This window comes from Balaenoptera borealis (genome assembly GCF_965194805.1).
Source record: "Balaenoptera borealis genome assembly, chromosome: 15".
Lineage (NCBI taxonomy): Eukaryota > Metazoa > Chordata > Mammalia > Artiodactyla > Balaenopteridae > Balaenoptera > Balaenoptera borealis.
In genome coordinates, this window is record NC_138871.1 from 91,118,187 (window position 1) to 91,145,154 (window position 26,968).

Here is a 26,968-nt window from a genome sequence, read left to right on the forward strand (position 1 = left end):
GCTTAGGAAGGTCGCTTAGCTGTCTGTACTCTGCTTCTCGCTACGGCGGGATGGAGAGCACGGTGGGTAGAAGGCTAGCCCCCCACCCCTCCCCACAGGCATTTGCCCCGAACCGCTGCCCGGTGAGCCTGGGTCTCAGAAGTCTGTGAGATAAACCTGTTGCCATCTTCCTGAAATTTTAATCTCATTCAGTGTCTTGGAGAAAAGTTTTGATTAAAACAAAAAAATTAATATTAAAATGTGTTTGCGGTTTGGCTGTGCGTCCTCAGCCCTTTGCCGTAACCTGCAATAGAGAAGTTTCAGAAGCACGATTTAATTACCCTGTTGTTGAACCTTAGCTCCAACCAATGATTTTCCTATTTATTAAAAAAAACAAAAAAAAAAAACAAAAAAGTGCCCCTGGGGTACCTCGTGCCAAAGCTATGCCAGGAAACTTAACTAAATACCACCTCTGCTGCTCAAAAACCTATCTAGCTGGAAGGGTATGCTGTGGTCTCAGAAAACATAGCCAAACAAATGAATATTCTCTAGCTCCTGAGAAGAACACAGGTTTATACGACAATCTTTTAAAAATAATCCTGCAGTTTCCCATTGACTTTGCACATCTCCACCATAAAAGCTGTGACTTGCCTCTCGAACAGATGCCCGCATCTCACTTGCTCCAACAAACTGGTTCTTCCTTTTCACGCACGGCATCTGCATCCCTCACTAAGCCTGGACTTTCTGTTCCAGGAAACCTTCCCACCTGCCCTGGACCAGGGTTTCCAGGAGGGTGAACTACTTCACGGCTCCGCTAGGTGGTGTCTTTTCGTGACTTTTCTTTTTCTTTCCTTCTGCTGCAGTAGAGAGGATGCTGGTTTGTCTCTCGTGTCAGGTTAACTTGACCTTGCTGTGGGGCCACCAGGCGTAGGGTGGCGAGACAGCCAAGCTTGCCCCTCTGTCCCCCAGGTGCCCCGTGCCCGGGTGCGATGGCCAGGGCCACATCACCGGCAAGTACGCCTCCCACCGAAGTGCGTCCGGGTGCCCCTTGGCGGCCAAGAGACAGAAGGACGGGTACCTCAATGGCTCCCAGTTCTCCTGGAAGTCCGTCAAGACGGAGGGCATGTCCTGCCCCACGCCGGGCTGTGACGGGTCCGGGCACGTCAGCGGGAGCTTCCTCACGCACCGCAGGTGAGTGCACCCGCCCAGGCTCTGTGCCGGGGCGGCGTGGGGAGGCCGGGGGCGCCGCTTGGCCCGCGATGGCGCCACGCCCATCCCTCAGGTTGAGAGAGGAGACCCCGAAGACTATGGTAGCAACTCATGACATTCTGAGGCTCGAGAAAGGAGGAAACAAACAAATTTATTTTGAAAGGCACAGACGCGTCCTACCACGTCTGTATGTACGTAGAGGTTTCCAAATGTCTTTGATCAGGATCTGCAGAAAGAAATAGGCTGTCATTTTACCCACGCGCGCACACACGCTCACAGGAGTATCTGTGGATTTAGTTATTCGTTCTGGCTGAATATTGCAGGCAGGTCCCACTCGAGGAAAGTGGGTGGCACTTGGTTACAGGGGCCTCATCAGATACATCAGAAAACCTACAGAAGAGCCAATCTTTGCCACTGATTGTTATGTGCTTAATTGTAAAATATCTATATATGCGACTACGCTGCCTTAGAAGAAGAGGCTTGCTCTGTTGAAGCAAGTGACTCCCTGTAGAAGTCAGGATGAATGACTGGCGTGGACAAATCACAGGCATGCCCCAGCTTCCCAGGATCCAGGTGGGGGGACACAGCATCACACGTGCGACGTAAACCGACGGGGCTCCCTCGGCCTCGCCGACCTCAAACCCCATGCACCTTGCCTCCATCTGCAAAACTGCATGGAACACACAATGAGCCAAACAGAGTGATGCATGACGATGCGCCTTAACATTTTTAGGAAGTGATTTTATTGTGAAAGAAATTCCTGCTCAGGTAGAGACTCAGATGGGACGAAGGGGCCTAAAGAGAGCCATGAGTGTCTTTCCCTGACTCTCCCCAAGGCGGGAAGTCCCCGCGTCCCCCTTCAGAAAGCGCCCTTGAACAAAGAGGCACGCAGCCCGGCTTAACGTGCCCGGGGACACAGAGACCCCTGACCCCCATGGCACACCGGTTTCTTCTTTATTTTTTTTTTTTAAATTTTATTTATTTGTTTATTTATGGCTGTGATGGGTCTTCGTCTCTGTGCGAGGGCTTTCTCCAGTTGTGGCAAGCGGGGGCCACTCTTCATCGTGGTGCGCGGCCCTCTCACTATCGTGGCCTCTCTTGTTGCAGAGCACAGGCTCCAGACGCGCAGGCTCAGTAATTGTGGCTCACGGGCCTAGTTGCTCCGCGGCATGTGGGATCCTCCCAGACCAGGGCTCGAACCCGTGTCCCCTGCATTGGCAGACAGACTCCCAACCACTGCGCCACCAGGGAAGCCCGCCGGTTTCTTCTTTTTGATAGAAATAGATCACAGTGTTTCCTAGGCGTCTGCACGGGACGAGGGCTGGCCCTTCACCAGAACACCCCCAGGCCCAGCTGGCAGCAGGTGTGTCCTTGGCCGGGTAAACGTCTCACTGCTGCTCAGAGCGGCCCCCTCCTGCCCAGAGGGAGGGCTCGGCCTGCGGCCCCCAGTCTCCACTCTAGATGGGATGTTACCCGGCAGGGAACTCCCTTCTGCTGACCTCTGTACGTCCCTGTGCCAGGGTGTCTTCAGGGTACAGTCCTAGAAGCAAAAATGCTAGTTTTTACATGTTGATAGGAAGTGCCAAGATGCCCTCCAAAAAGTGCCTACTTCCTTAAGTCTTGGGCAATCAATAAAATTTTTTAAAAATTTAAAAATCCTGCCCACACGACCTGTGAATGAGGGTATACGTGGTTGGCTAATCTGACACAAATGAAGACAAGCTCCACTTCTCTGATTGAACGTAAGCACTCAGTGTCCAGAAACTACAGCAGAAGAGGGGGGCGTGCGCGTAACTGCTGCCTGTGTGGCGTTTGCTCGTTTCCAAGCCTGTGGCTGGACTGCTGCCTCAGAGTCGGAGGAATAACCCTTCGTTCAGAGCCACCCAGCAGCTCCTGCTCGCCTTCGCAGGCTGGTCACTCAGCACGTCCTCAGGGCTCGCAGGGGGGACGGCTCGAGCGCCCTGGACTCAGTCGAGAGTCGCTACCACCAGGCAGGACCCTCGGGGCTCACCCCTCCCCCCGTGCTGCTGGGCTCACCCCACACACCTGCTCACCCTCCAGATTCACACCCAGGTGCCAGGACGGAGGTGATCTCGTAAAAACGCCCAAGCTCTCCTGGTTCCTGGCCTTCCCTGTTTCTTTTCCCCCAGGGGACACATCTCCCCAGGGCCTCTGGCCAGGAGGCGGGTGTTGATTCAAAGGCGCCTTTGCCTTGACCAGCTGGAGGGAACCTCTGGACGGATCTAGTGAAGACAGGCACAGCCGGTGACTCCTGTGACTTGGGCAGAATCTCTCTCACCTAGAATTCCCCATGACGCGCCCTGGGGTCTGCAGACAGCTCACCCAGAGCCCCAAGGAGGGTCCCGGGAGGAGCTCACCTAGTCCAGGGAACAACCAACCAGCCTGGTCCGCCCAGCCTGCGCCGGGAGCCGGGGCTCTGGTCCAGGGCACCGCGGCTCCACCGTGAGATGGAGCTGGAGGGTGGACCCTCAGAGCATCTCAGAAGCAGCTCCGTGGGGGCCCTGCTTGTGGTGGGCAGAGCCGCGCAGAGACTGATACTTTATTTCACTGTGAAGCTTAATCAGAACAGTCTGACCTGCTACCTGTCACCTCTGAGGAGGAAGGTTATGTAGATGCTGCGTGGAAAGGGCTGGGAACCCAGGGGTGTCAGATGACGGGCGGGCGCCCTCCCTCCGGGTGTGAATCTGTCTGGCGGGGCGCGGGCGTGGGGTGGAGTGGTTAGAGAGATGAGCAGGACCCTGAGAGAGATGACCTGCATTTTTTAAATTGTGGTAAAAAGCACGAAACATAAAATTTACCGCCTTACCCATTTTTAAGTGTCCAGTTCAGGGGCAGTAAGTACAGTCTCACTGTTGTGCAGCCACTGCTACTGTCACCTCTGGAGCCCTTCACCTTCCCAGGGAAACCCTGTCCCTACTAGACACGCACTCCCAGCCCCCACCTCGGCCCCTGGCACCCACTCTCCAGCGGATCTGACCCTCTGGTCCTCACCTAAGTGGAATCACATGGTGTCTGACCCGTGATCGCTTATCTCGCACTGCATAGCGTCCTGGGGTCCCTCCACATCATAGCCTGTGTCAGAATCGCCTGCCTTTTTAAGGCTGAATCATGTCCTGTCGCACGTCAGCCTGCAATTTTCAACTGTTGAACAAGTTTTCATTTATTTTATTGTGTAGATGAATTGTTGTTCCCTGGAGGTGTAAGAACCGAAATCCTGAGCAGAGCATGGCTTGGGCACAAACACAGGCTTGGCAGGGTTTCCGTACGCCTCTTCCCCCGGAGGCCCAGGGCCTGGCCGGCTGCCCGGTTCCCCACACCTTTAAGGCCTCAGTAAGGAGGGGCCTCCCAGAAAGACATGGGTGGTACCCTGAGATGCCATGTGCCATGAAAGCAAAGCAGCTTTTAGAATCAGGAAAAGAGCGGAAGGAAACAGAAATTCCTGTTTTATTGCTCTTTTCCCTCCAAGTTGTGACCACCCAGTGAGATGATAAAGGATCACTTCCTAATGTGCGTGGATGAAGGGGGAGCACCCGCCCCAGCTTCCGGGTCCCAGGAAGCCCACTCGCCCCACTTTCCTCTTTGGGAGGTGACCACACGGATAGTCTGGGAAAAGGACATTGAGAGGTGACACGTGCCCTGAGCTCCCACAGTCCCTGTTGGCTGCAAAATCATTTCCACTCATTTCTTCCGTGTAAGGATGGGTGGGAGGACCTCCTCCCGGTCCCTGTTTCCCGGGCAGAGCTGCTATAAACGACTAGGAATTGGCTTACTCTATGGTTAGGATTGGTTGCGTCAAAAACGGCGGGTGGGGTGGGAGACAATACCTGGGAGTATCTCGTAGGGGCTCGGGAGCAAGGGAGGGTTTTCTAGGAGGGGTGAATCTGGATACGAGATTTACCTGAAGGAATGAAACCAAGGGGTGAAAAGAACTAAAGGCACAGAGCGGTCACGGGGACTTGATGGGGCCAGATCTTGAGAGGCAGACCGAGGCACTGGGATCTCATCAGAGGCACGATGAGGTGCCTGAAAGGGTACAGGGACTCGGGATTCCAGGATCCGGGTTACAGGTGTCAGGAGCAAAGACAGGAGAGAGGATGCTCTTCCAGGGTCTCAGCTGGCTCGGGGGGCAATGGCTCAGCTGGCTCACCCCCAAGCCTGGGTGCGGGTGTCAGGACTGTGTGTACTGTGGGGCCGGTGATGCAGGAGGGAGGCAGGCTGGAGGGAGGGGGTGGGCAGGAGGGAGGGGGTGGGCTGGAGGGAGGGCGTGGGCAGGGGTTCTTTACCTGTGGAACCGCTTCTCTGTGTGCGGGTGTGCTGATCATACTGTGCTATCACCCCAATCTTACCACTTTTTGTAGATTAGGAGGATTCTTCAAAATTAAAGCCACGATTCTAACCCTAACAAATAAATAAATAAATAATCTTAGAAGTAAGTCATCTCTCACTGAGCTTGACCAAAATAATTTTTTAAAAAATTACCTCCCAGACCCCCTTAAACCTCTTCCACCTGAACCACATGACCTAATTTATTTATTTTCAGTTCCTCTACAGTTCTTTATAAATGAGTAGATAGGCTTTTTTAGGATGTTTATTGTGCTTGATACTTCCCAAGAGAATTGTGGTAAAAATAAGTCACCATATTGAGTACTTACTATGAGGTTTTTTTGCAATCAACCATCGTGTTCAATGTAAATATGAGCTGGATAGGCTACCTGCCTTAACAGATACACCCAAACTGGCTCCAAAGAGTGGAAGTTTACCTCTTGCTCACATGACAGAACTGGATGAGGGAACAGGAGGAAAGGGCTCGGCCACCTTCAGCACATTCTCCAAGGGTGGTCTTCATTCCACAGCCAGAGAGGGAAAGAACACGCAGGATCCACCTGGGAGATGTGGGAGCACGGATCACTTCCTTTACATTCCACGGGTGGAACCAGGTCCATAGCATCACCTAGTACAAGGGATGCTGGGCAATGTAGTCTACCTGGGATGCTGGGAAACGTAGGCCACGTGGGATGCTGGGAAATGTAGGCCGCGTGGGATGCTGGGAAATGTAGTCCACGTGGGATGCTGGGTAATGTAGTCCTTGTGAGCCCAAGGAGAAGAGTGGGCCTTTAGGCACCTGCCTCTCTGTAATGTGGGGAAGCCATAACTTTTACCAAAACCTATGTAAACAGGCAACCACAGCTCCCTGAGGTCTGCATAGTTCCCATTTTAGAGATGAGAACACTACTGCCAGTAAGGAGGAAGTTGGATTCAACCAAGGACTGTCTGGGGGCTTCATCCGTGGACCATCTGTATCCCAGTCTGTCTGTCTGTCTGTGCATCTGCAAGACCAGAGGGCTGCCGCAGGGCAGGTACTGAAGAAACCAGGTCTCATGGGCTGGAGCCCAGGGAGAGGGAGTGAAGAGGGCTGACCTCTTCGTCCCGCCCAGCCATCCCGCCAGGTGGAATGCCCACTGCCCTTGGCCTCTGAGGACGGGTCCATGTCTGCCCAGGAGCACGGAGGTGGGCCTTCCGTTCCGTCTCACACTGAGGCCAGGGCCACGCTCGCCCAAGCCACACGTGGGGACGGAGGACACTGAAGCAGCCCCAGCGTTCCTTACTCAAGACCTGCTGATGGTAAATCCAGATTCCACAGCGTCGCAGCCCAGGAGCTGTGATCCGGCTGCAGACCAGCCCTGCCCCTGCTGCCTCCTGGGCTCTCGTCCAGGCCCCGGGGCTGTCATGCACCCCTTCCCGCCCTCTCTGAACCCCAACCTCCTGCTCCCGCTGCCTCCTGGGCTCTCGTCCAGGCCCCGGGGCTGTCATGCACCCCTTCCCGCCCTCTCTGAACCCCAGCCTCCTGGCCGGAGGGTGGGGAGCAACAGGAGGCATGGCCAGGGCCCCCCGGACCCGCAGGTGGTCTTCTCTTTGACAAAAGCATACTGGAAACATCATACTTCGCTCTACGACGAGAGGAAACGTCTGCATTTTGGATTTCTCTGTGAGCTGCAGGAGGTGAGGAGGGTGGAGGGTCGAGGTGGCCCCTCCAGAGGAGTAGATGCTGTCGGGGGTGGAGAACATTTTCACGCAGAGCAGACCTCGTGCTGATCTGGAGTGTTTGCGGGACTCAGCCAGCTGGGCCCCCATTTCACTCCGTAACCCTGAGTCGTCCGACCAGGCTGCCCGTCAGGAGGACAGAGGAACGCCGAGCAGCCCTGTTCTCTGCTTCGGTTCGGATGCGGGAAGAGGCCGGGCACGCGGCAACCCCCGCCCCCCGCAGGGGGCTGCTCTCTGCTCTGCGCGGGGCTGGGACCCCCAAGCGGAGGGGCGCAGCGAGGCCCCGCGGAGGGACTAGTCCTTTCCGTGGGGAGGCTCCCGGGGCTGCGGGCCTCCTGCCCTGACAGAGCCGGCGCCCCCAGAGGAGGCACCACGATGATGAGCCGCCAGCACCAAGAAGCCCCAGTCATCACGGCCACGTGCCTCACTGCCCCCGCTTCACCCGCTTCCTTGGAGCTGCTCCTTGGACCACTGGCCGTACTGGTCCCACAGCTGCATGGGAAAACCTTCGGGGGATTTGAAGCCACTGCCCATAAAAGCCCAGCTTCCCGCCGGGTCCCTGGTCCAGGTGGCCCCCTGGGAAAGGCCCCACATCAGGCAGCTCGGCGCGTCCCCTGGGCACCACCCTGCGCCGACCTTTGTCCCCGAAAGCACCTCAGGTGGCCCGACTGTTTAATCTCTGCATTCCAATATCTGACAAAAAGCACTAAGGAGGGGAAAGCTCAGATCCAACATCTGTTCCAAACCGTGAATCCCAAAGGGCCCATGAACATTGGGAGCCGGGGTCACAGCTGCCAGCATCCTGGGCCTGAGCCCGCAGGCGGCCCTGGGGCAGGCCTTGCTGGGGAAGCACCACCTCGTTAGGTGTTCTCAGATTCCGCCTCCCGAAGCGCGCCCACGCCCATCCGCCTGTCTATCCCGGGCCTGGGACGCATCTGGCAAAGACTGGATGGGCACGCCTAAGCGTCCACCTCACCTGGAGCTGGGCTCGCAGGGGCGCACGCGCCCAGGCTGCTTCCCCCGCAGGTTTCTGGACATTTTCTCACGAGTTCTCTAGGGAACCGCAAACGCAGGGGCTCAAAGCCACACCCCGCTGCTGTCGGATTCTGCAGGTTGGAGTTCAGCCTGGCCTCCACGGGCCCCAGCTCGGGCCTCACCAGCTAGAACCGAAGTGTCTGCAGGTGCGTTCCCACCCAGCCCACAGCCCAGGGCCCACCCCAGAGCTCATCTGGGCCTCGGCAGAATTCAGCTCCTCGAGGCGCCAGGACCAAGGCCCCATCTTCCTGCTGGCTCTCGGCCGGGGTGGCTCTCGGTGCTGGAGGCTCCCTTGGGTGCTGGCCACGCGGCCCTCAATACGGCAGGGGGACAGGCCCCGCCAGCCGTCCAGGGCTGTTTATGCATCATCACCGGGTCACGGGGGGGGCCTCCACCCCATCACCTGGTCACGGGAGGGGCCACCCCGTCGCCAGCACCTCTCTCTCCAGGATGGGATTAACCTGGCCTGGGCACCTCGCAGGGACCCAAGGGCTGGTTTAGAACTTGGCCTCCCACAAGCTTGCTGCTTTGGCCACAGTGCAGGGGTCTGTGGAGAAATAAATCTCTTAATACAGTCCTGCCCCAAGAAGCTTGGCCTGTCACAATTTTATAGGGAAAAGCAATGTACAAACAAAAAATTAACAATATGAACACACAAGGCCATTTTTCTCTCCAACAAACAGATGGAGAAACTGAAGTCTTCAAAGCTTTCAGGTCCAGAATGTGATTCAATCTCAGTTACACACACACACACACACACACACACACACACACACACATGGGACTTTTGACTCTTCCGATCATTTCCGATCAGGACAACATCGCCCTCAATTCTTAAGCGAACCTGAAGTAGGTTTTCAGGAACTCAGCAGTTTCTAGAATGTGATTGTGCTGTAACAAATCCAAAGTCCACACGTCCTCCCACTTTCTGTGACTTTCTCCCTCCTGTCCTCACTGTGGGACGAGAGCCTAGCCTGGGGCCTCCAGCACCTGTGACCCCTGCACCCACCAAGGGTGTCCCTCCCGGCCAGCGGGCAGCCTGGGGCCTCCCAGGTCATCTCGTCTGGCCGTCAGCCCACGTGGCTGGCCCTTGGTATTCCTGGCCCCCCAGGCCTCTCCAGCCAGCTTCCCCCCAGCATCCGCCTCCCCAGGCCTCTGAAGGGCAGAGGCGGTGGGGCCTCTGGGGGCTTCTCCCGGCCAGGCCGCTCTCGGGGGAGGGGGCGGGGAGCCTGACCCCAGCAGCCAGGTCTCTGCTGCGGCCCCGTCTCTTGCCGGGCGTGGGTCTCCTCTCCGGACCTCCAGCACCTCAGCTCTCTTCGCTTCTCCTTCTCTAGGAATCTTTATCTCACCAGGATGAATTCTTCCAGAACCACAGCCTGTGCGCTGACTTCTTTCTGACTCTGGGATCCAAAACACTGAGACTTTGAAACTCACAAGCCCTTTCTCTGCTTCCAGCTCTAAGGCGGCACATGCTTCTCCTTCTAGCAAAGCCAGTGGTGAAAGAAAGAGGAAGAACGGAAAAACGCATCAGCTAAGGAACTCTGGTTCCCACCCACGGCTCCCGCACTGACCCCAGCCGGTCAGCAGGGCAACGTTCGGGGGCACCGCGACACGGCCAGGCCTCCCCGCACCCCTGAGGTCCAGACACTAGGGCCACAGGGACGTGAGGGCACAAAGATGAGGCTGGGGTGAGGGGTCACCAGGCCCACAGCCTGCAGAGGGAGCGTCTCCTCCACGTCCTGAGAGCGGGAGGACCCGGCAGCTGGGACAGACACCCCCCGCCCCGGGCCTCTCCGCCTCCTTCCTGGCCTCGTTCCCCTGGACGCATCTGGTGACCCCCGTGCTCTGGTCCTCATGACGGTTTGAGAAACGCTCACACTAAGACTGTCTTCGCTGGTGTGCTCCTGCCGAGGTTTGCTGGGAGGCGGCGCTGGCCCCGAGCCCCTCGTGTCTCCATCCCTCTAAAGGCAGCGTGCTCCCCGCGAGCTGCCCGGCCCCCCAGGCGCTCTGTCCAGGCCTGCGTGCACCCGACACGTTTTGTCCTCTGTTCATCCCCCTGAGCAGCGTGGAGTTGGAAGAAACGTCCTGGGAACCAAATAGCACAAGAGGCCAGAGCCCTGTGCACTGGCCCCGCGGGTGGTGTCACCGGCAGGTCATGAGCCTCCGTGACTCTAGAGAAATGGGGAGAAAATGCCCCCGTGACCTCAGATCCCTGAGAGAGTCAGCGGGGCCGCTCCAGTCCTTGCTCCGCGTGCTACAGAGTCTTAGACGTAAGGTGAGCTTAACACGTCTGCCACGGTCGCCCTCTCCTCCTCGAATTCCCTTTGCAAGAAGACTCTGTCTCCAAAAACCTGCCCGAGCCCGCAGAGAAGGTTCGCTTCCTCTGAAGAACCGATGACACACTCCGGGGCTCTCCCGCCAGCCCCTCTGAAGGCCGATGCCGCCCCCCGGCACAGAATGCGTGACCGGCCGCCGTGTCCCGCTGGCTGCTCTGTCATCACCAGATGTGCGAGGCTGCCGGGCCCACGGCTGACGTCCAGTCCCCATGACACTTACCGTTGTTTGATTTCAGTTAATACAAGCTGAAATGTGACCCACGCGGGCTGGGGGCTCCCACCCTGGACGCCCTGCCGGCCCCGACACACTGCGCCCGGTTCCCCTCCCAAAGCTCCGTGGCCCCGTGTCCCTTGGGGTCCCCCTCTGCCGTCCTCACGCCGGGTCCCCCCTCCCGGAACGCGCCCTGAACAGTCCCACTGCGCAGCCAGGGGTCCAGCTGGGTGAGGACACGCCTGGCCACACTTGTCACCACTGGCCAGGGGGCCGGGCCCCACGTCCCCCTCTCCTACGGCGCCTTTACCCTAAGCTCTTAGTGCCGGGGGGTGTCTCCTCTGTTATCATCTGTCAACCCCCGACGCATCAATGCCGCCTGAGCTCATGGCAAAAACTCATATTTACAGAACAGTTATGTTCACATATCCCAAAACTGATAGAAATGTCATAGGAAATGGGAAAACATCTGGATTAGGAGTCCAAAGTTAATTAACAAGTATGATGGGATCAGTTTCCTAGGCTGCCTGACACACACCACAAACTGGTGGCTTCAAACAACAGAATTTATCCTCTTGGCGTCGGAAGACAGAGGTCACGACATGGGCAGGGGCGTGAGGGGACAGCAGTCCTGGGTGTCACCCCAGTCTCTGCCCCGTTGTCACCGGCTTTCCTCTGTGTCTCTCTCGTAAGGACCCAGTCACGGGACGAGGCCCTCCACCCCAGCACGACTTCATCTTGACTCAGCGGCATCTGCAAAGGCCCCATTTCCCATAAGGTCCTGTCACAGATTCTGGATATTAAGGTGTCAGCATTCCTTTGGGGACACGATCAGCCCCCAGCAATGATTTACAGGAATGTGAGCCCCGGGCTTCCTAGAGACAAGCAAAAGGAGAAACACAGAGAGAAGCAGGTTCCTCGCCGTCTGCTAGGATGCGGCAGGAGAACGAGTGGGGCTCAGGGCGGTGGGGACACTAGGTGTGGTCCCGCGTCACCAGGCCCAGGCCAGCAGGGCTGACCCGGCTCCCGGCTCCATCCCCCGTGGCTCTGCCCTCTGACCCCCACCCACCCTGGGAGCTTCGTCTCTAGGCTGTTTCTGTCCCTGGATGGTCTGTCTTTGAAGATGCTCCCCTGGGTGTCATGGCAACACTTAAGCTTCCATCCCCTGGACCAGGTGTGCCTAAGATGTGGCCACCAGGGCCACCGTCACTCCAGGAGGGAGAGACCGCCACACTGGCCCCCAGGAAAGGGGCAGGAAGAGCACGCACATTACAGCAAAGTGCCTGTGGACCCCAGACCTCAACGGGCAACTCTACGGAAAGTCCTGGTCAGACGCCGCAGGTTGAGAACACACTCATCTCCGCTCAATCTCAAAACTCTACGGAAGTGACCTACTCTCAGTTTATAAACCCACAAAGCTTTTTCAACGGTAAAAAATTTTTAAAAGAGAAGTGAATTCCATCTCGTCCACCAAGTCCTGGGAGCTGCAAAGCTGACGGACAAATGACTCAGACCTGCATCTCCGGGAGAGGAAGGGGTGGTGGGGGACATAGGTGAAGGGGGAGCTCGGGGGGCTGCAGATCCCACAGAACCCACAGACCAGTGGGCCCTCTGCGGGGGGTTCGGAGAAGGCTTGAAAACAGAGGACTAGTCCAAAGTCTCCATAAGAAGCAGCCTGACCCCTAGATGTCCAGCCCATGCCTCCATCACCCCAGTGCATTGGGAAGCTCTGGCCTGGGACCCCAGGAACAGCTGGACACAGGGGTGGCCCTTGTGCTGGACTCAGGAGCATTAAGTGAAACGTGGAGGCCCCGCCGGCTCCCAGCTTGTCTCACAGCCGCTGTGGCCACTCCAGCCCATCCAGACAGGGGGTGCTCTACCCCCGAAACCAGCAGGTCCCAGAGAAAGGTGTGATGTCTGGAGAATGGGAATGAACAGCTTAGGATTTCCAGCTATTTAAGGGATGCGCCAGGTAACAGGACAGAAAGCAAAATAAACACACTTAGAAGAAGACAGAAAAGGAAAAAAAGCTCAGAGAAAACAGACATTTCTGGAAGGAGAAGACTTTAAAAAAAAAGCTGTGGGCTTCCCTGGTGGCGCAGTGGTTGAGAATCTGCCTGCCAATGCAGGGGACACAGGTTCGAGCCCTGGTCTGGGAAGATCCCACATGCCGTGGAGCAACTGGGCCCGTGAGCCACAACTACTGAGCCTGCGCGTCTGGAGCCTGTGCTCCGCAACAAGAGAGGCCGCGATAGTGAGAGGCCCGCGCACTGCAATGAAGAGCGGCCCCCGCTCGCCACAATTAGAAAGCCCTCGCGCAGAAACGAAGACCCAACACAGCTAAAAATAATAAATAAATAAATAAATAAATCTATTATTAAAAAAAAAACCTTATAACAAAAAAAAAAAGCTGTGATTTGTCATCAGACAGAAAAGGAGGATAGAAAGAATATTATAAGTTATTACATTCATAATTCAAAAAACATTCAGAGAACAAGAAAGATCTCTTAAAAAAAAAAAAAGGTAAGTAAGACTTAAAAATCCACATAGAAAGTTAGAATACAAAGCTGAGGAACTCTCCCTTAAATTATAAAGAGGTGAGAAAAGAAGATAATATTTTAAAAATAGAGAAACAATTCATGTGATTTAATAACCAACAACTAGGAGTTTCTGAAAAAGTAGAGAGAAGAGAGAAAATGGAAGAAAGAAAATGATCAAAGAAGGAAACCAGAAAAACCTCCAGGACCAAAAGTCTTGAGTTTTTGGGAGCTTGAGAGTTTTGAGTTTTGAGAAGATCTTGGGTTTCTGAGTTTCGAGAAAGACCTCGCGAGTAACCAGTGCAGTGAAGGGAAGGTGCCCCATCGGCCAAGCTGCCCCCAGAGGAACGGCCACAGGAGAAGCCTGGGGGCTTCCTGGGACTGCAGGACCACCCCTCCTCAGCACCCAGGCCCCCCCGCCGGAAGTACCAGCCTCGCTGTCATAAACTAACGTCATTCTCAGCCACACCAGAGGGACACTCTCCCAAGAGATGAACTTTGGAGCCCCCTCGATTCAGCAGTGTCGGTCACAACACTGTCAGGAAAAGAACACCTGAGGAAAGGCCCTCCGAAGGGCCATCCCTGTAGGTTGTCTGACTCCATACCTGCTTTCACCTGCCCAGCAGTGGTACTGAGCGCCCTGGGGCTCAGCAGCAATTCCAGGCAAGAAGGGGGGTCAGAAGTGTATGAGCAACCCTAGCAGGAGCACGTGAGTCACTCAGTCCCCCATCCGCGGCGGGGAGAGACCCCAGCGACCCTGTGATACCCACCAGCTGGGACCCAGACGCTCGCAAAAGCCTCATTCCTCCATAATGCCATCAAAATGCATGGAGGGAGGGGAATCAAGCAGGAGAAACAAAGCGATTGCAAAGCCTGCTACTCTCCTGTCTGATCCACAGCCCCTGCAAATTAACACCTGCGACTGGGAGACCCCCGTCTGTCCCAAGGCCCAGGTGGGCACAGAGGCTCCTGCCCCAACGCTTCCCTCCCTCCACGGCTCAGGGCATGCTTTCGACACCAAATATGCTTTTGGAGAAACTCAGAACGTTGTGGGGGGGATAAACTCCAAATTCACATCTTGGGCTGAGAAGGAACCACAAGGACACCCCTTCGCACTGAGATGGGAGCAGTTCAGACAAATAATCTGGGGGCAGAAATTCCATGGGGGTCAGAGGACACCCTGTGCCCCCAGCACATCCCCCGTGGTCTCAGGAAGCAAATTCAAAATTGGGTGCTCCGGTGAGTGTGACGTGTCCCCTTGGTGTTAACGCCGGTTCCCTCACTCAGCATCTGCCTGCAGTGCCCGCCCCCGAGAGTCCCCAGTGTTACGACGCAGATGGTAACAGTAGTGCAGTGCCCGTCACCAGGAATCAGCTGGTGACACGTCCACAGTGTTACTATACAGAGGGTGGCATTAGCATAGGAATCTATGCTGTACAGGGAGGTACCACGTCCTTACTAGAGGATTTTAACATCAATGGTGAAATCGTAAACAGTGAAAAGAACAAGGTACATAACAGCCCACCCGCACTTCTTGAGAGAGAGACTGAGTCACAGGGGCCTTTCATATCGGGGTCCTTTATTCTCGATTCCCAGCCACTCTGGGCCGTGAACAAACACCAGAGCAAGACACCCCACGCGCTCTCGAATTTCTTACTTTCCTCCCAGTGGACAACTGCACGGCCCCGAGTCTTTCTAACCACCCCCCTCCCAGAAATTTTTACTTATTGAGCTATTTTCAGGGGTGATGTTCTCCTGAAGGAAGTGCCACTCGGGGGGATGTCCTCATAAAACGCTGGGCCTCCGTCTCCTCTGTCCCTTTCTGAAGCCCTGGGCAGTGTCTGCCTGGAGCCTCCCAGGAATTCCTGGTGGAGCCTGGGCCAGACGTCTGGGGCCCCAGAGGTGGGTGCTGGTGCAGACACGGGTTAACTCTTTGCTGCCTGGAGCCTGGTTTTAATTAGAAGCGTCTCCATAAGGGCCGCTGGGTCTCCACTTCAGGACTCTCCTCTCACCACACCGAGATCCCCCCGGGGTCGCTCCCTGGCAGGACTCGGGCAGCGGACTTTGCCCTGAGATCCTGGACCAGCGCAGACCCGGGGCACCCGGTGCGGTTGGCTCGGGCCGCCACTAGATGGCACTGCGCCCTCGCCGGGCACCCGCCACCCGGCACCGGCGCCCGGCCTGCTCCGGATGCTTCCAAATTTGACCCAGGCTGGGATGCAGTCACTGGATCGGAATGGGAGGAACACGGTGCAGGCGTGTTTGCACAGAACACATCCTTCTGTGGGCCTGTCTGTGTCTCCTAATTTATTTCCCAGCTCTGGCTGAAGGACACCGTTATTTGTCATTCTCGGCTGGCAGTTCAGTTAACTGGAAGCTAGGAGAAGCAACTGGAGACTGAAATCTGGTTCTGACCCTCAACGTGGGTCCAGGAGTCTGTGTTTTAAACTGTTTCCAGGCCATCCTGCTGCTGCGCATCTGGGTTTGGGCCCCGCCAGCCTGGTGATGGATGCGTGGAGACACCCGAGTCCCTCCCTCCGCTGGCTTCTGCGTGACCGGGCTTCCTTCTCGTTACTTTCCGCCCTCACTCTGTCCTGTAGCTCCCTCTCTCACTTCTGTTCATGCAGGAGAATCGGGGCGGGCAGTCACGCGCTGTGCACAGCTTCCAATCCACAAGCATCCCGGAGCCCCTGGGCACACCTGGAGACGTGCTGGCCTCTGAGCATAAGGCCTTGGGGGTGATGGCCCCAGCGAGCGCTAACAGCATGCTGTGTCACCCTCTGGGGTGACGTCCCACGGCCCCGTCCTTCACCTGTAAATCTAGAAGCTCCGTGAGCGAGCGCAGGGCCCGGTGAGGCTCTGGGAAGAGTAGCGGGCACGGCGGGCACTTGGCCTCTCGGGGAGAGTCCTGCACAGTTGCCAGACGCAAACGTCTCCTCGAACCAGCACCTCGGAGCTTCCTCGTGCAAACATTTGTTGTACGAAGGTGTCCTCCCCCAAAACACCTGCTAAAATCCTCATCAGAAAAAGTATTAGAAAATGTGTCTGAAGAGACGTTCAGAAGGCCTCCCTGTATAAACGCAGATGTCCCATGGATGTTGTTTAGTGGCCGCGTAAGTGTCACTCTCTAAGGACAGGGTCCATCTAGCCCTGAAAATGCGGGCAAAATACAAAATGATACACGTGGTATGAATATACGTAAAATGCCGTACATATACACTGGTTTACATTTCACCTGCGTGTGAAGCGCCAGAGGGACCCTGACAAGGGTGCAGCGGGGCCCTCCTGTGTGGCCCCTTGAGGTCGTAGCCAGGTGCGGGGCGAGGGGTGCGGAGGCCCAGGTTTGGCCCCTGTGGAAGGTGCTCAGGTCGCTGTCCTCAACATGGACCCAGAAAGCAAGACAGAGGGAGGGATGCGTCCTGCAGAGACGCTGCTCAGACCAGGTCCCAGCTCAGGACGCAGAGCACACGCGGACCGGGTGGACGACCGTTCACGAGGTTAGGAGGCCGATGGGGGCGTGTGGACCCCGACAGGTGAGGGTGTTGGCACCGTTTCAGACGCTCAGGTGGCACACTGACGCTGAGGCTGTGTCTGGGGGTTTCTCCCAGATGACTACGGGGGGGGCCCTGGTGGGTCAGGATGCGAGGCTGGGTGAGAGCTCATCGCTCTGCCCCTTCTGCTTTTGCACGTTTGACGTTAAGTTTTGAATCCAACCCTTCTGTAAGTTTGAGACTTTCCACAATAAGGAAGTTTTTTGTATTTTTATTTACTTTTGGCCGCGCAGCACGGCCTGTGGGATCTTAGTTCCCCGACCAGGGATCGCACCCGAGCCCCCTGCCGTGGAAGCGAGGAGCCCTATCCACTGGACCGCCAGGGAAGTCCCAATAAGGAAGTTTTTAAAGCGAGATAGTCGCTCCCTCAAAGTCCCAGGGGCCCTCAGAGGGCTCATCTCCCTCCCGCCCGCGCCCCAGCGGTCAGACCTCACCCCAGGCCACACTGCGGCCCTGCGCTGCGTGCCCGCCCCGAAGTCCGCCGTCCACAGACACCTGCCTGTGGGCACGGCCGGCCCTGCCCACCTTCTGCTCTGGTTCCCCATCTGCAGGCGGCCCTTTGCCGGCAACCAGCCCAGTCGGGTGACGTGGGGACCTGCAGCCCGCGGCAGTTTTCCCTGCAGGCCCGGGGGTCCCCCGAACCTGCGACTAACTCCACCTCCCGTCTCGTCCCCAGCTTGTCGGGATGCCCGCGGGCCACGTCGGCCATGAAGAAGGCGAAGCTGTCGGGAGAGCAGATGCTGACCATCCGGCAGCGGGCCAGCAACGGTAACCGCGTGCGCCGTGCGCGCCCCCCACCCACCGCCACCGCGTCGGGGCCACGGCCACAGCCCGGCCGTCCTGGCGGCCCCGGCGGAGCCCAGGCACAGCCTCGTCCCTTCGGGAGGGGGCAGCGGTCACTCCCGCCCGGGCAAAGCCGGTCCACCCGGGGGAGGCGGCCTCCCCACGGCCCTCCGCGCCGGGCGCTGGGTCAGGGGCCCTCGGGCCACACGCAGCCCACGGCTGTCTCCCTCACCCTCACTCTGGGGCGTGAGCTGCGTCCGTCTGTCTGCGCAGCCCTCCTTCCAGACGTTCCCTGGCCCGCCGCAGGAGGCGCGCAAAGATGCGGGCAGAACGCACGCAGGGGGCGCGGGCCTCGGAGCCCATCCCAGCCCGACCTCGGGGCCCCGGGTCTGTGTCCGCGAGCTCGCCTGCTTGCTACAGTCAGTTCGTGGCCCCAGACCAGCGCTCGCGGTGCTTTCAGGGCCACGAGGAGGGGAGGAGGGCCTGACTCTCCGGCCACTTTCCCGCGAGGCCCATCCTCTCTGCCTTCTCCTTGTGGCTCAGCCGTAAATGAGGGTCCTCTTCACAGTCTGTGGGGCGCTACGTTTGTTGATTTTTTGTGTTTTCCCGTTGGAGACGCCACTGTTGAAAAGGCCCCCAGAGCAGGGCAGAGGTGCCGTCTGGTGTTCTGGGCGTAAGGGGGCCGTGACACACCTTAGGGAGGAAACCCGCGTCAGACAGGCTCCTGGCTGAGACTCCGGTGTTAATGAATCAGTACACACGTTAAATGAGGACGTGTCTTTCACAGAAACACACACGCTGATGCGCTGATGCCCGTATTGCCACCAGAGGCTCGCGGGGGCGTGACCGCGTGTGTCCCTGGGAGCTGGGGTCCAGCGGTCCCTAGTGCAGTGTTTGCAGTCACTCGGGAGGACAGAACTCACGCTTATGGAGACGAGTGCAATTGTAGTCACTCAGCAGAGTGGCCTGTGAGAGCCTCCCCTCCCAGCCCCTCGGGGGACTTTGTGAGGGACGGGGCTCGGGCAGAGCGGGGCCTACGGTGAAAGCGCTGAAGCCAGGCAAGGCGCCTCTCGAACTCCGCGCTCCCCAAAGGAACCAAGTGCCGAGAAACACGGGTCACCCCCGGGCTGGAGGCCTGGACCCACCGCAGGTAGCTCGGGCCCCAGGACTGGGTGGCGATGGAGCCGACCCCGCCTCCTCCGCTTCCCGGGCTGCCCCGCACCCAGGATCCACGCAGACGAGGACTCAGCCCTGATGCGCTCCTAGCCTGGCGACGCCTGGGGCCCGGCCGCTGCCCTGAGGCCGCCATGGCTCACCGGACACTCATTCTCGGTCCTGAGGACAGCACGAGGGGTTCAGCAGGAAACGTGCCTCACCCTGCCCCCCATCGTTTACCAGGAAGACAGTCAGGGCCACGACACTTCCACCTGGAGGTTCAAATCCCGAGAGCCCCACCTCTGCTCAAGGCAGCTCAGGGGCTGGAGATGGGGGGCGGGCACCAGTTAGACGGAAGTTCTCAGACGCACCCGCCAGCGTGAGGAGCCCATCCCGAGACGCCAGGGTCACCAATGTCACTTCTCACTCAGCCATCGAGGGTCAGGGCGTGTTGCCAGAAAGAAAAGAGTATCCACTGAGCTCTTTCCAAAATATTTAGCGCGACATTTCACCCGCAAAACATCCCCGGGGCTAAAGCAAAAATCCTTCGGCAAACTGATGTGAGTCTGCGCCAGCTTATGAGTCCCGATAGACGGAGGGCAGGTCTGCAAACCCGAGGAGGAGGCTTCCCGCCGGGCGGGACGGCCGGGGAGAGCGGGGAGTCCCCGGGCTGGCGTCTCTCATGGGGGCATCCAACATTCAGAATCCTTCTGTAACCGCCAGCCACAGCTGCTAGCCAGAAATGACTCATGCCCTCTGGGAGAGGAACCAGCCCCAGCCTTCATCCAGGCTGGGCACCCGGCTCCCGCCTCCACCCTGGTCAGTGGGGTCGCCCACGGGGTCGCCATCCACCCACCTCTCTGCATCTGAGCCCAGCTTCCTGATTTTAGGCTTCGGAATGTTTCTTCCTGCTGCAGGTTCTGTCACTTGCTTGTCCACGGACGAGGACCCTGGGAAGCCCAGGTCAGCTGGAGATGAAGCAGCTGAAGGGGGTCAAACCCAGGTCTTCCCAAGCCCAGTCTATGCTGGAGCCCAGGGCTGGCGGTCCCATCGCTTCTCACCTGCGGGGCACCTTTTCTGCGAAGATCAGGGCACTTCTTAGTAAACCCAGAGCACACGTCATCCCGTGGATAAATGGCCTCATCCCTGCGCGTGTCTGACCAAAGGGCAGGACTGTGGGAAATTCACTTCTGCTCTTTGGGGGATGGGAGCTCAGCGGTCACTGCCCCCTGCAGCTGTGCCAACCTTCACGGTCAAAGGCGGGGCCCTCACTCTGTGTGAGGCAGAGACCATCTCTCACCCCCTCATCTCTTGAACATCCTGAGCGCAGACCTTACCCGAGGTCACTCACCCTCCGTGTGCAATGTGTCCTCTTAACAGTGACTGAGCACGGCGGCCAGGGGACCACGTGAAGCCCTAGGGCTGACTCGGGCCGGGCCGCTCCTGTCCTGGGATCCGGCTTTTTCTCCCGAGTGTGTATCTGAAGAGGAAGGAGTGCATCCAAAAGTCTCTGAGGTTTCCTTCCGGCTCTAAAATCCAAGGTTCTTTCTTTTTCTTTCGGAAGTTTAGAGAGAGTCTGTGCCCGTCTCTCCCCCCCAAGACTCTCACCACCCTGTGTCTCCCCTGAGTGATCCCGCATCGTCCGTCAGCGCTCAGCTCTCCAAACAGCCGGGCTCTGCGAAGTCATCAGGGGTCTCCTCCAGGACCCTCTGCACACGGTCACTCCAGGCCTGTGAGCATCTCTGCCCGGAGTTGGGCTGCAGGTGGCTTCGGGGTTTTGTTTTTTTGGTTTTTGGTTTTGGCCAAGCCTTCAGGAGAGAAGGAAAAGAAATAACATTTTTCTGCTCTTCTCTTCTACTGTCTGGGATGGTGAGCTGAGGGAAGGCCCCCTCCCCCGCCTGCAGCTCTGTCTGGGGATCGCATGCACTTATTCATTTATATTCCCAGCAGCCCCAGGCGTGGGTACTGATGCTCCCCTTTACCTAGAAGGCAAAGGAAACTCAAAGCGGTGAAGAGGTGAAAGCAGTGCCAGGCGACCTGGGCGGGCACACCCGCAGCCAGGGCCCCGCCGTACCCCAGTGGCACAGAGGGGCCAAGTCTCTGAGCCTACCTGGCGCTCTCTCCTCTCCAGAAGTGGGCTTCGCAGCCAGGCACTTGTGCCCTGGGGCTCTCAAGGGTGACCTGGGGGCACGTCCACATGGATGACTTTCATTCCAGACCCTCGAATTCCACCTGACTCACTAGAATCCGACAGTCTGAGAATCCATCTGTCATCTGCCAGCTCTTTCCCAGCTTCCCCAGCGTCACGGAAGAAAGGCTGCTCCCGAGTCCTGGACTCACACACATGCAGGCACTTAACGAGGAGCCACTCACGAATGCTGGGCTCCTGAGGGCACTCCCAAGAGGGCAGGAGGGCAGAGGGCAGGAGGGCAGGGCCAAGAGCTTCAGGAGGAAATGGTGCTGCAGCCTGTGCACCTTAGTTCATCCAGGCAAAAACTCACCTTTTCATCCATCCACCCATCCATCCACCCATCCAACCATCCACCCATCCACCCATCCATCCATCCATCCATCCACCCACCCACCCACCCATCCATCCATCCATCCATCCATCCACCCATCCATCCACCCATCCAACCATCCACCCATCCACCCATCCATCCATCCACCCATCCATCCACCCATCCAACCATCCACCCATCCACCCACCCATCCATCCATCCACCCATCCAACCATCCACCCATCCACCCATCCATCCATCCATCCATCCACCCACCCATCCATCCATCCATCCATCCATCCACCCATCCATCCACCCATCCATCCATCCACCCATCCATCCATCCACCCATCCACCCACCCATCCATCCATCCATCCACTCATCCATCTCCTAGAATAAAATTTAGAGACGGAAAGGTCGTCATGGGGGCCCTGGCTAGTGTTTTTATTGGATTTGTGGTGACCTCTGTTGGAAGGTTGATCTGATCTGCAGATTGTTTTGATAATGAAGCCTGATTTGCCACTTAGTTTACACAGTAGATTTTTTCCATAAATTAAACACTCAGTCCAAGGCTTTGATGAAAATATACTGAAAGCACTCTGCAACATACAATTTTCTAGAAATATATGAATTTTTGGCAACTAAAGTCACAGTCAAAACCATCAGATGGCAATTTCGGACTTGTGAGGGAGAGGTGTGTCTTTTTTAAAGTCTTTAATTCAACAAGTATCGAAGCCCACTGCACTAGACCACATGCAGTATTTTTTCTTTTCTTTTAACTGTTTCTCAACTCACATGGACTGGGTCAGCAGGACAAAAGCAATTTGTGCTACTTTCCGGCCAGAGCAGAGGTGAGCCTGCAGACACCCCAGGGCTGTCGGGCTGCTCAGACAACGCAGCATTTAACATTTTTCTTTGGCCCCTGTTTGGCGAGTCTCATTATATAGGTCAGGTATCTTATATAGTTGGCTTATTTCTTACAGCCAGTGTGACAGATAGGGACCTTCTTAAATGGAGGGATTTGAGGTTTCTAGGAATTAAGGAAGGTACTCATCACAGGACTCTTAAGTAGCAAGATATGGATTCAGATTCCAGGTCTGTCATGTTTCAAAACCCAGCTCTAAACCCCAGACTTCTAAAACCTCTCATCAAGGCAGTTCAGAAATGCTGCCAGCTCGGTGCTTTGTGACGACCTAGAGGGGTGGGATGGGTAGGGTGGGAGGGAGGCTCAAGAGGGAGGGGATATAGATATACATATAGCTGATTCACTTTGTTGTACAGCAGAAACTAACACAACATTGTAAAGCAATTATAATCCAGTAAAGATGTTAAAACAAAAAAAAAAGAAAAGAAAAGCAACGCCGTCAGACTTCAGGAAATCTCCCGGTAACGTGATCTCTGGCCCCTGCTTAGACGTTGGTTTTCCACAAAAGTAAAACAGAACATAATAATTGTTGGAAACTCTTCCATGAAAATTCAAGCCAGTGAAATGGGCTCCCAAGATTTCACCTATATTCCAGAAAGACCACATTCTTGTCTCATAATTTTATCAAAATTCCTCTAAGTTTCCATTTGCTGGAATCTAGCCTCAAGACAAAGATGCTGACATGACGGTGTATTTTATATGCTTCACTGTATATTAGGTACCACTGATGGAGTGCTCCTGACAAGCGAATTAAGGTGATTTAATTGGAAATCTGAAGCGTGCTATTCTTTCCCACCGTTCTCTGGGTTTTATAATAGTGTAGTGACCTTCAAACCGCCAATCCTGAAACGGATTGATTTGCTTACAATTCCACTCACTTCTCAAGGGAAACATGAAATCTCGGTGTTGGAAACAGGCAGTTGCGTAGCACATTTTTCACCCTTCCTATCACGATTATCCAAAATCAAATCTCTTGATCAAATAGCTCTAGGGGTGCACAAGAGGTAGTTCCCCAGGAAGAGCTACCCCAGCCTCATATACAGACTCTGGCAGGAGTTACCTTCGTGACACGCAGTCATGTCTGCTCTTTGACACTTTCAGTGTCATATGCAAGTAAAAATTAGATGTTTTATTTAATATGTGAGAGAAGACTGCTCCTATATTAACCAATGCGTTTCCTTTGCACAATGTATTCTTACACTACAGAGAGGCTCAGAGCCATTGCCTAAGGGGCCTTGGGGAGATGTGCCCCCTCTCTCAGCAAGCGCCCGCACGGCAGAACATTAGAACCTGTAACAGTGGCTTCAAAAAGAGCCTGAATCCAAACAAAGATCGGGAAATCTTAAAAGGCAGCCGGACCTCAGGGTCCGAGAACAGAGGAAGATCTTCTGTGCTTCTTAGAAAAATGTGATGACCCTCTCTTCACATGACTGGTCTTCAACAGAAACTGCAAAACACACCTGGAAAAAGAGAAAGTTTTAAATTGTTCAAACCTAAAAAGTTGAAGAAATATGACATGAAGAGCTTGTCCAGAAATCTTAACAGAAATTCACTTGGAAAATCTGACGACCCTCACAGCCCAAGGATTCAGTTTACACAAACGCTTCCGTGCGGTTGGAAGACTAGCAGTTTAAAGGAATGTGTAGCGAATCCTCGTTAAATGATAAACTGACTCATGATTTAGTTGGTTTACAAATCAGGATTCTTATGCACTTCTCTTGATTATTTTTATGCATTCTTATCTTGAGCTGTACCTGAACTTCAGCGACGGAAGAATAATTACGTTGGCCACAGCCTTGATGGAGACCTCCCGTGTGCCAGGTTTTTTATATACCCTAACTCAGTCAATCCTAACCCCTAATTTTGAGAGATTGCCATGAAGACCTGGTCACATATAAAAAGTGGGGGAATAGCAGCCTACACCTGAGAAAGGGTGAACCTCGTTTCATTCCTGGTAGTATTTTAGTATTTTTTATTATATACTTGACCTGCTTTCCGGGTGCATTTGATAAAAAGGAAGACTTTGCTGTTGATGTTCTGGACCTTGTAAGATGCTGGCAGAGAAGCACCTTGAGGACCTAAGAGGCTGATCAGGGGTCATGGACGAGAGAGCCATCGCTCTGGTTAAGGTCCCCCCGGTCCCCCTGGGTGACGGTGGGAGCACAGCAGGGGGAAGAGGGAAGACTTGGGCAGGTGCTCAAGACCAGCTCGTCCGTGAGCCTCGCTTCACACCTAAGACAGATCCATGGGGAGAAACAATTCAGAAGGAAGGATTATTAAAGGGGAAATTAAATTGAACATGATGACACGTTCCTCCTGACTGCTTTTATGAGGAAACATAATGCCGTGGAAGAAATGTGATTCTTTGCAGGAAGATGCTTTACTCCTGCGAATCTTTTTTTTTTTTTTTTCCATTTCACTAAAAACAGCAGCTAAGACTCAGATGCGCCATCTCTCTTTGCTTTGTCTTCTCGATGCCTGGGAGGGGTGGAACTCTCCATGGAGGGTCTGCAGCATTCCAGGTTGTCTGGGGCCTTCCGTCCCAGACGGCCTGGACCCCTCTCTCTACAGAGCTGGACAGCGGCCCCCAGGCTCCCCCAGGTGCTGTGTGAGTGGGGGGTGTGGTCGTCCCGTACCTGCATTTGCCGGGTTTCTGCTCTTCCCCTAAGGACGCTCAACCGTGGGATACCCATGTCAAACACCAGAAGGATCGGGGTCTTTCTGACACTGTCGAGGCCAGGTTGCCAGCAGCCAGCCAAGCGAGCCAGCCTCGGAAACGCCCCTTGTAAACCCTGACGATCGACCCTGCAGCCCGGCCAGGGCCCCGGCCGGCGGCTGCACAGCCCCTCTCCCCCGGGACGTGGCCCAGCCAAGCTTCACACCCTGGCCATTCAGGTGGGGGGACGTGTTTATTAGCTAGCTGTCAATATTCAGAGAGCCTCTGTGACCACCCGCCTGAAGTCTGTCACTGCCCCCTCATCCTCCCGCAGGGGATGGCTACCTCAGCACCCACCGAGTCGGGTTTTTGGTTACCGGTCTGTTATCAGTTTTCCTACCCAAAATCTAGGCTTGGGGAGGGCAGGGACCCTGTTGGCCTCATTTTCAGATCTGTCAGCAGGCTCCTTCCCAGAGTGATGGGGGAGAAAGAGAGAGGGAGAGAGACAGAGATGCAGACAGAGACAGAGAATAAACAGAGGAGACAATTCATGGGCTGCACCGGGTAAATCCATGTCCAGGACAAAGATGGTTTCGGCTGGAGTCGGGGGGTCACACCCTGAGGCTCTGGCTAATCGTCCCAGGGAGATGGAGCCTTTCAGTTTGGGGGGCCTGTGTCCCCCCAGTTGATTTTTTCTGTTTTTAGGTGCCTTAATTGTAAGGAGGATGGCAGTGAGGATAGAAGACACACAAACTGTGACCATATTTTTTAATTCAAGAGTATATTCTCCTAGCAAACTCGGTTCCAAATCTAGAAAGAACGACTCCTCCGGGTTCTGCCTGTGGTGTTTCCAGGTGCAGTGTCTCTAACGCCCTCCCTTCCGCCCTTACAGGCATAGAGAACGATGAGGAGATCAAGCAGCTGGATGAAGAAATCAAGGAGCTGAACGAATCCAACTCCCAGATGGAAGCCGACATGATCAAGCTCAGAACTCAGGTAACAGTTTCTGAGGCCCTCAATCCAGCCGCCACCTGCGCTGATGCCGGGTAGACGAGCGGTGGCGTCATTGCCTTTTTCTTTGCCCAGCTTTCCCTTTATTTATTCACCTTTTTTCTCGGTCTTCTGCCAAGATCATTTCAGTGGCAAAACTTGCTGTGACAGAGGGGCCGCCCGGCCGACTAGTTTTCCCTCTTGTGTTGGTATTTTTAACGACACGTGGCTATGAGTAGCCATTCCCGAGGAGCGCTGTTCCTGCAGCGGGTGAGCTCTTTCCCCCCGGGAGGCAAAGGCCCTAAGGTCATCACTCGGGAAACAGGGAGCTTGTTCCTCGGGTTCCCGGGGGTCGCTGCTATCCGTGGCCTCACGAGCCTGCTGGGAGGGGAGGGGTGGAGCCTTTATTGAGCACCTACTAGATGCCCCATCCCAGGGGCTTTGGTCCTATAGCCCAGGTGCCCACAGCTGTCCACATGGTTAAGTGCCCACAACTCCCGCTGCACCTGAGATCTGCAGCGGCTCAGCCAGGGCCACAGAGCCGTGGGCCCAGCGCACCCCGTTTGGCTCTCCACGGGCCTTCCCCGCCCCGGCTCTGGAGGCTCTGGGAACGGGGAAGTGCTACAGCCACTCACAGGCGAGGCCAGGGATTCCTGTCCCGATCGAACCCACGCCCTCTGTGGCCTGGACCTGCCCCTCCCCAGCCATCCCCTCAGGGCACCACAGCCTTTCTGGCATTCTTGCCCATGCGCTTAGGGGGCAGGGACAGGTCCCTGCTGGTCCCCGTCCCCGCGGGCACAGCCTCTCCAGGGAGGGGGGCCCTCCAGCTATGCCCCCACCAGGGTCACCACAGGGACTCCAGGGCTACCCTTTCGTGCCCTCGGGCGGATGTGAGGCTGAGGTTCTCTGCCTGGCCTTCTGTCCACTTGTTTGGACCCCAGCCCAGCTGCTGACCACGGCCTCACCTCCAGCTGGGCTGCAGCCAAAGGCGTGCCTGAGACAGGCAAGGGTTTTCCTTACCTTTAATCCAAAACCA

At 56.1% G+C, this 26,968-nt stretch overlaps 1 protein-coding gene across 16 annotated transcripts in view; it reads left to right on the forward strand.

Moving 5' to 3' along the window:
- MYT1L (myelin transcription factor 1 like) overlaps positions 1-26,968 on the forward strand; it is a 417,355-nt gene that overhangs the window by 385,177 nt on the left and 5,210 nt on the right. For 11 of the 16 annotated variants that reach the window (XM_082357086.1, XM_082357077.1, XM_082357080.1 and 8 more), the window contains 3 exons: positions 949-1,170; positions 17,598-17,689; positions 25,835-25,944. In XM_082357086.1, coding sequence (XP_082213212.1) covers positions 949-1,170; positions 17,598-17,689; positions 25,835-25,944 — 424 coding nt within the window. The remainder of the gene's footprint in view (positions 1-948; positions 1,171-17,597; positions 17,690-25,834; positions 25,945-26,968) is intronic. The other 5 variants (XM_082357088.1, XM_082357091.1, XM_082357079.1 and 2 more) reach the window with 1 other exon arrangement.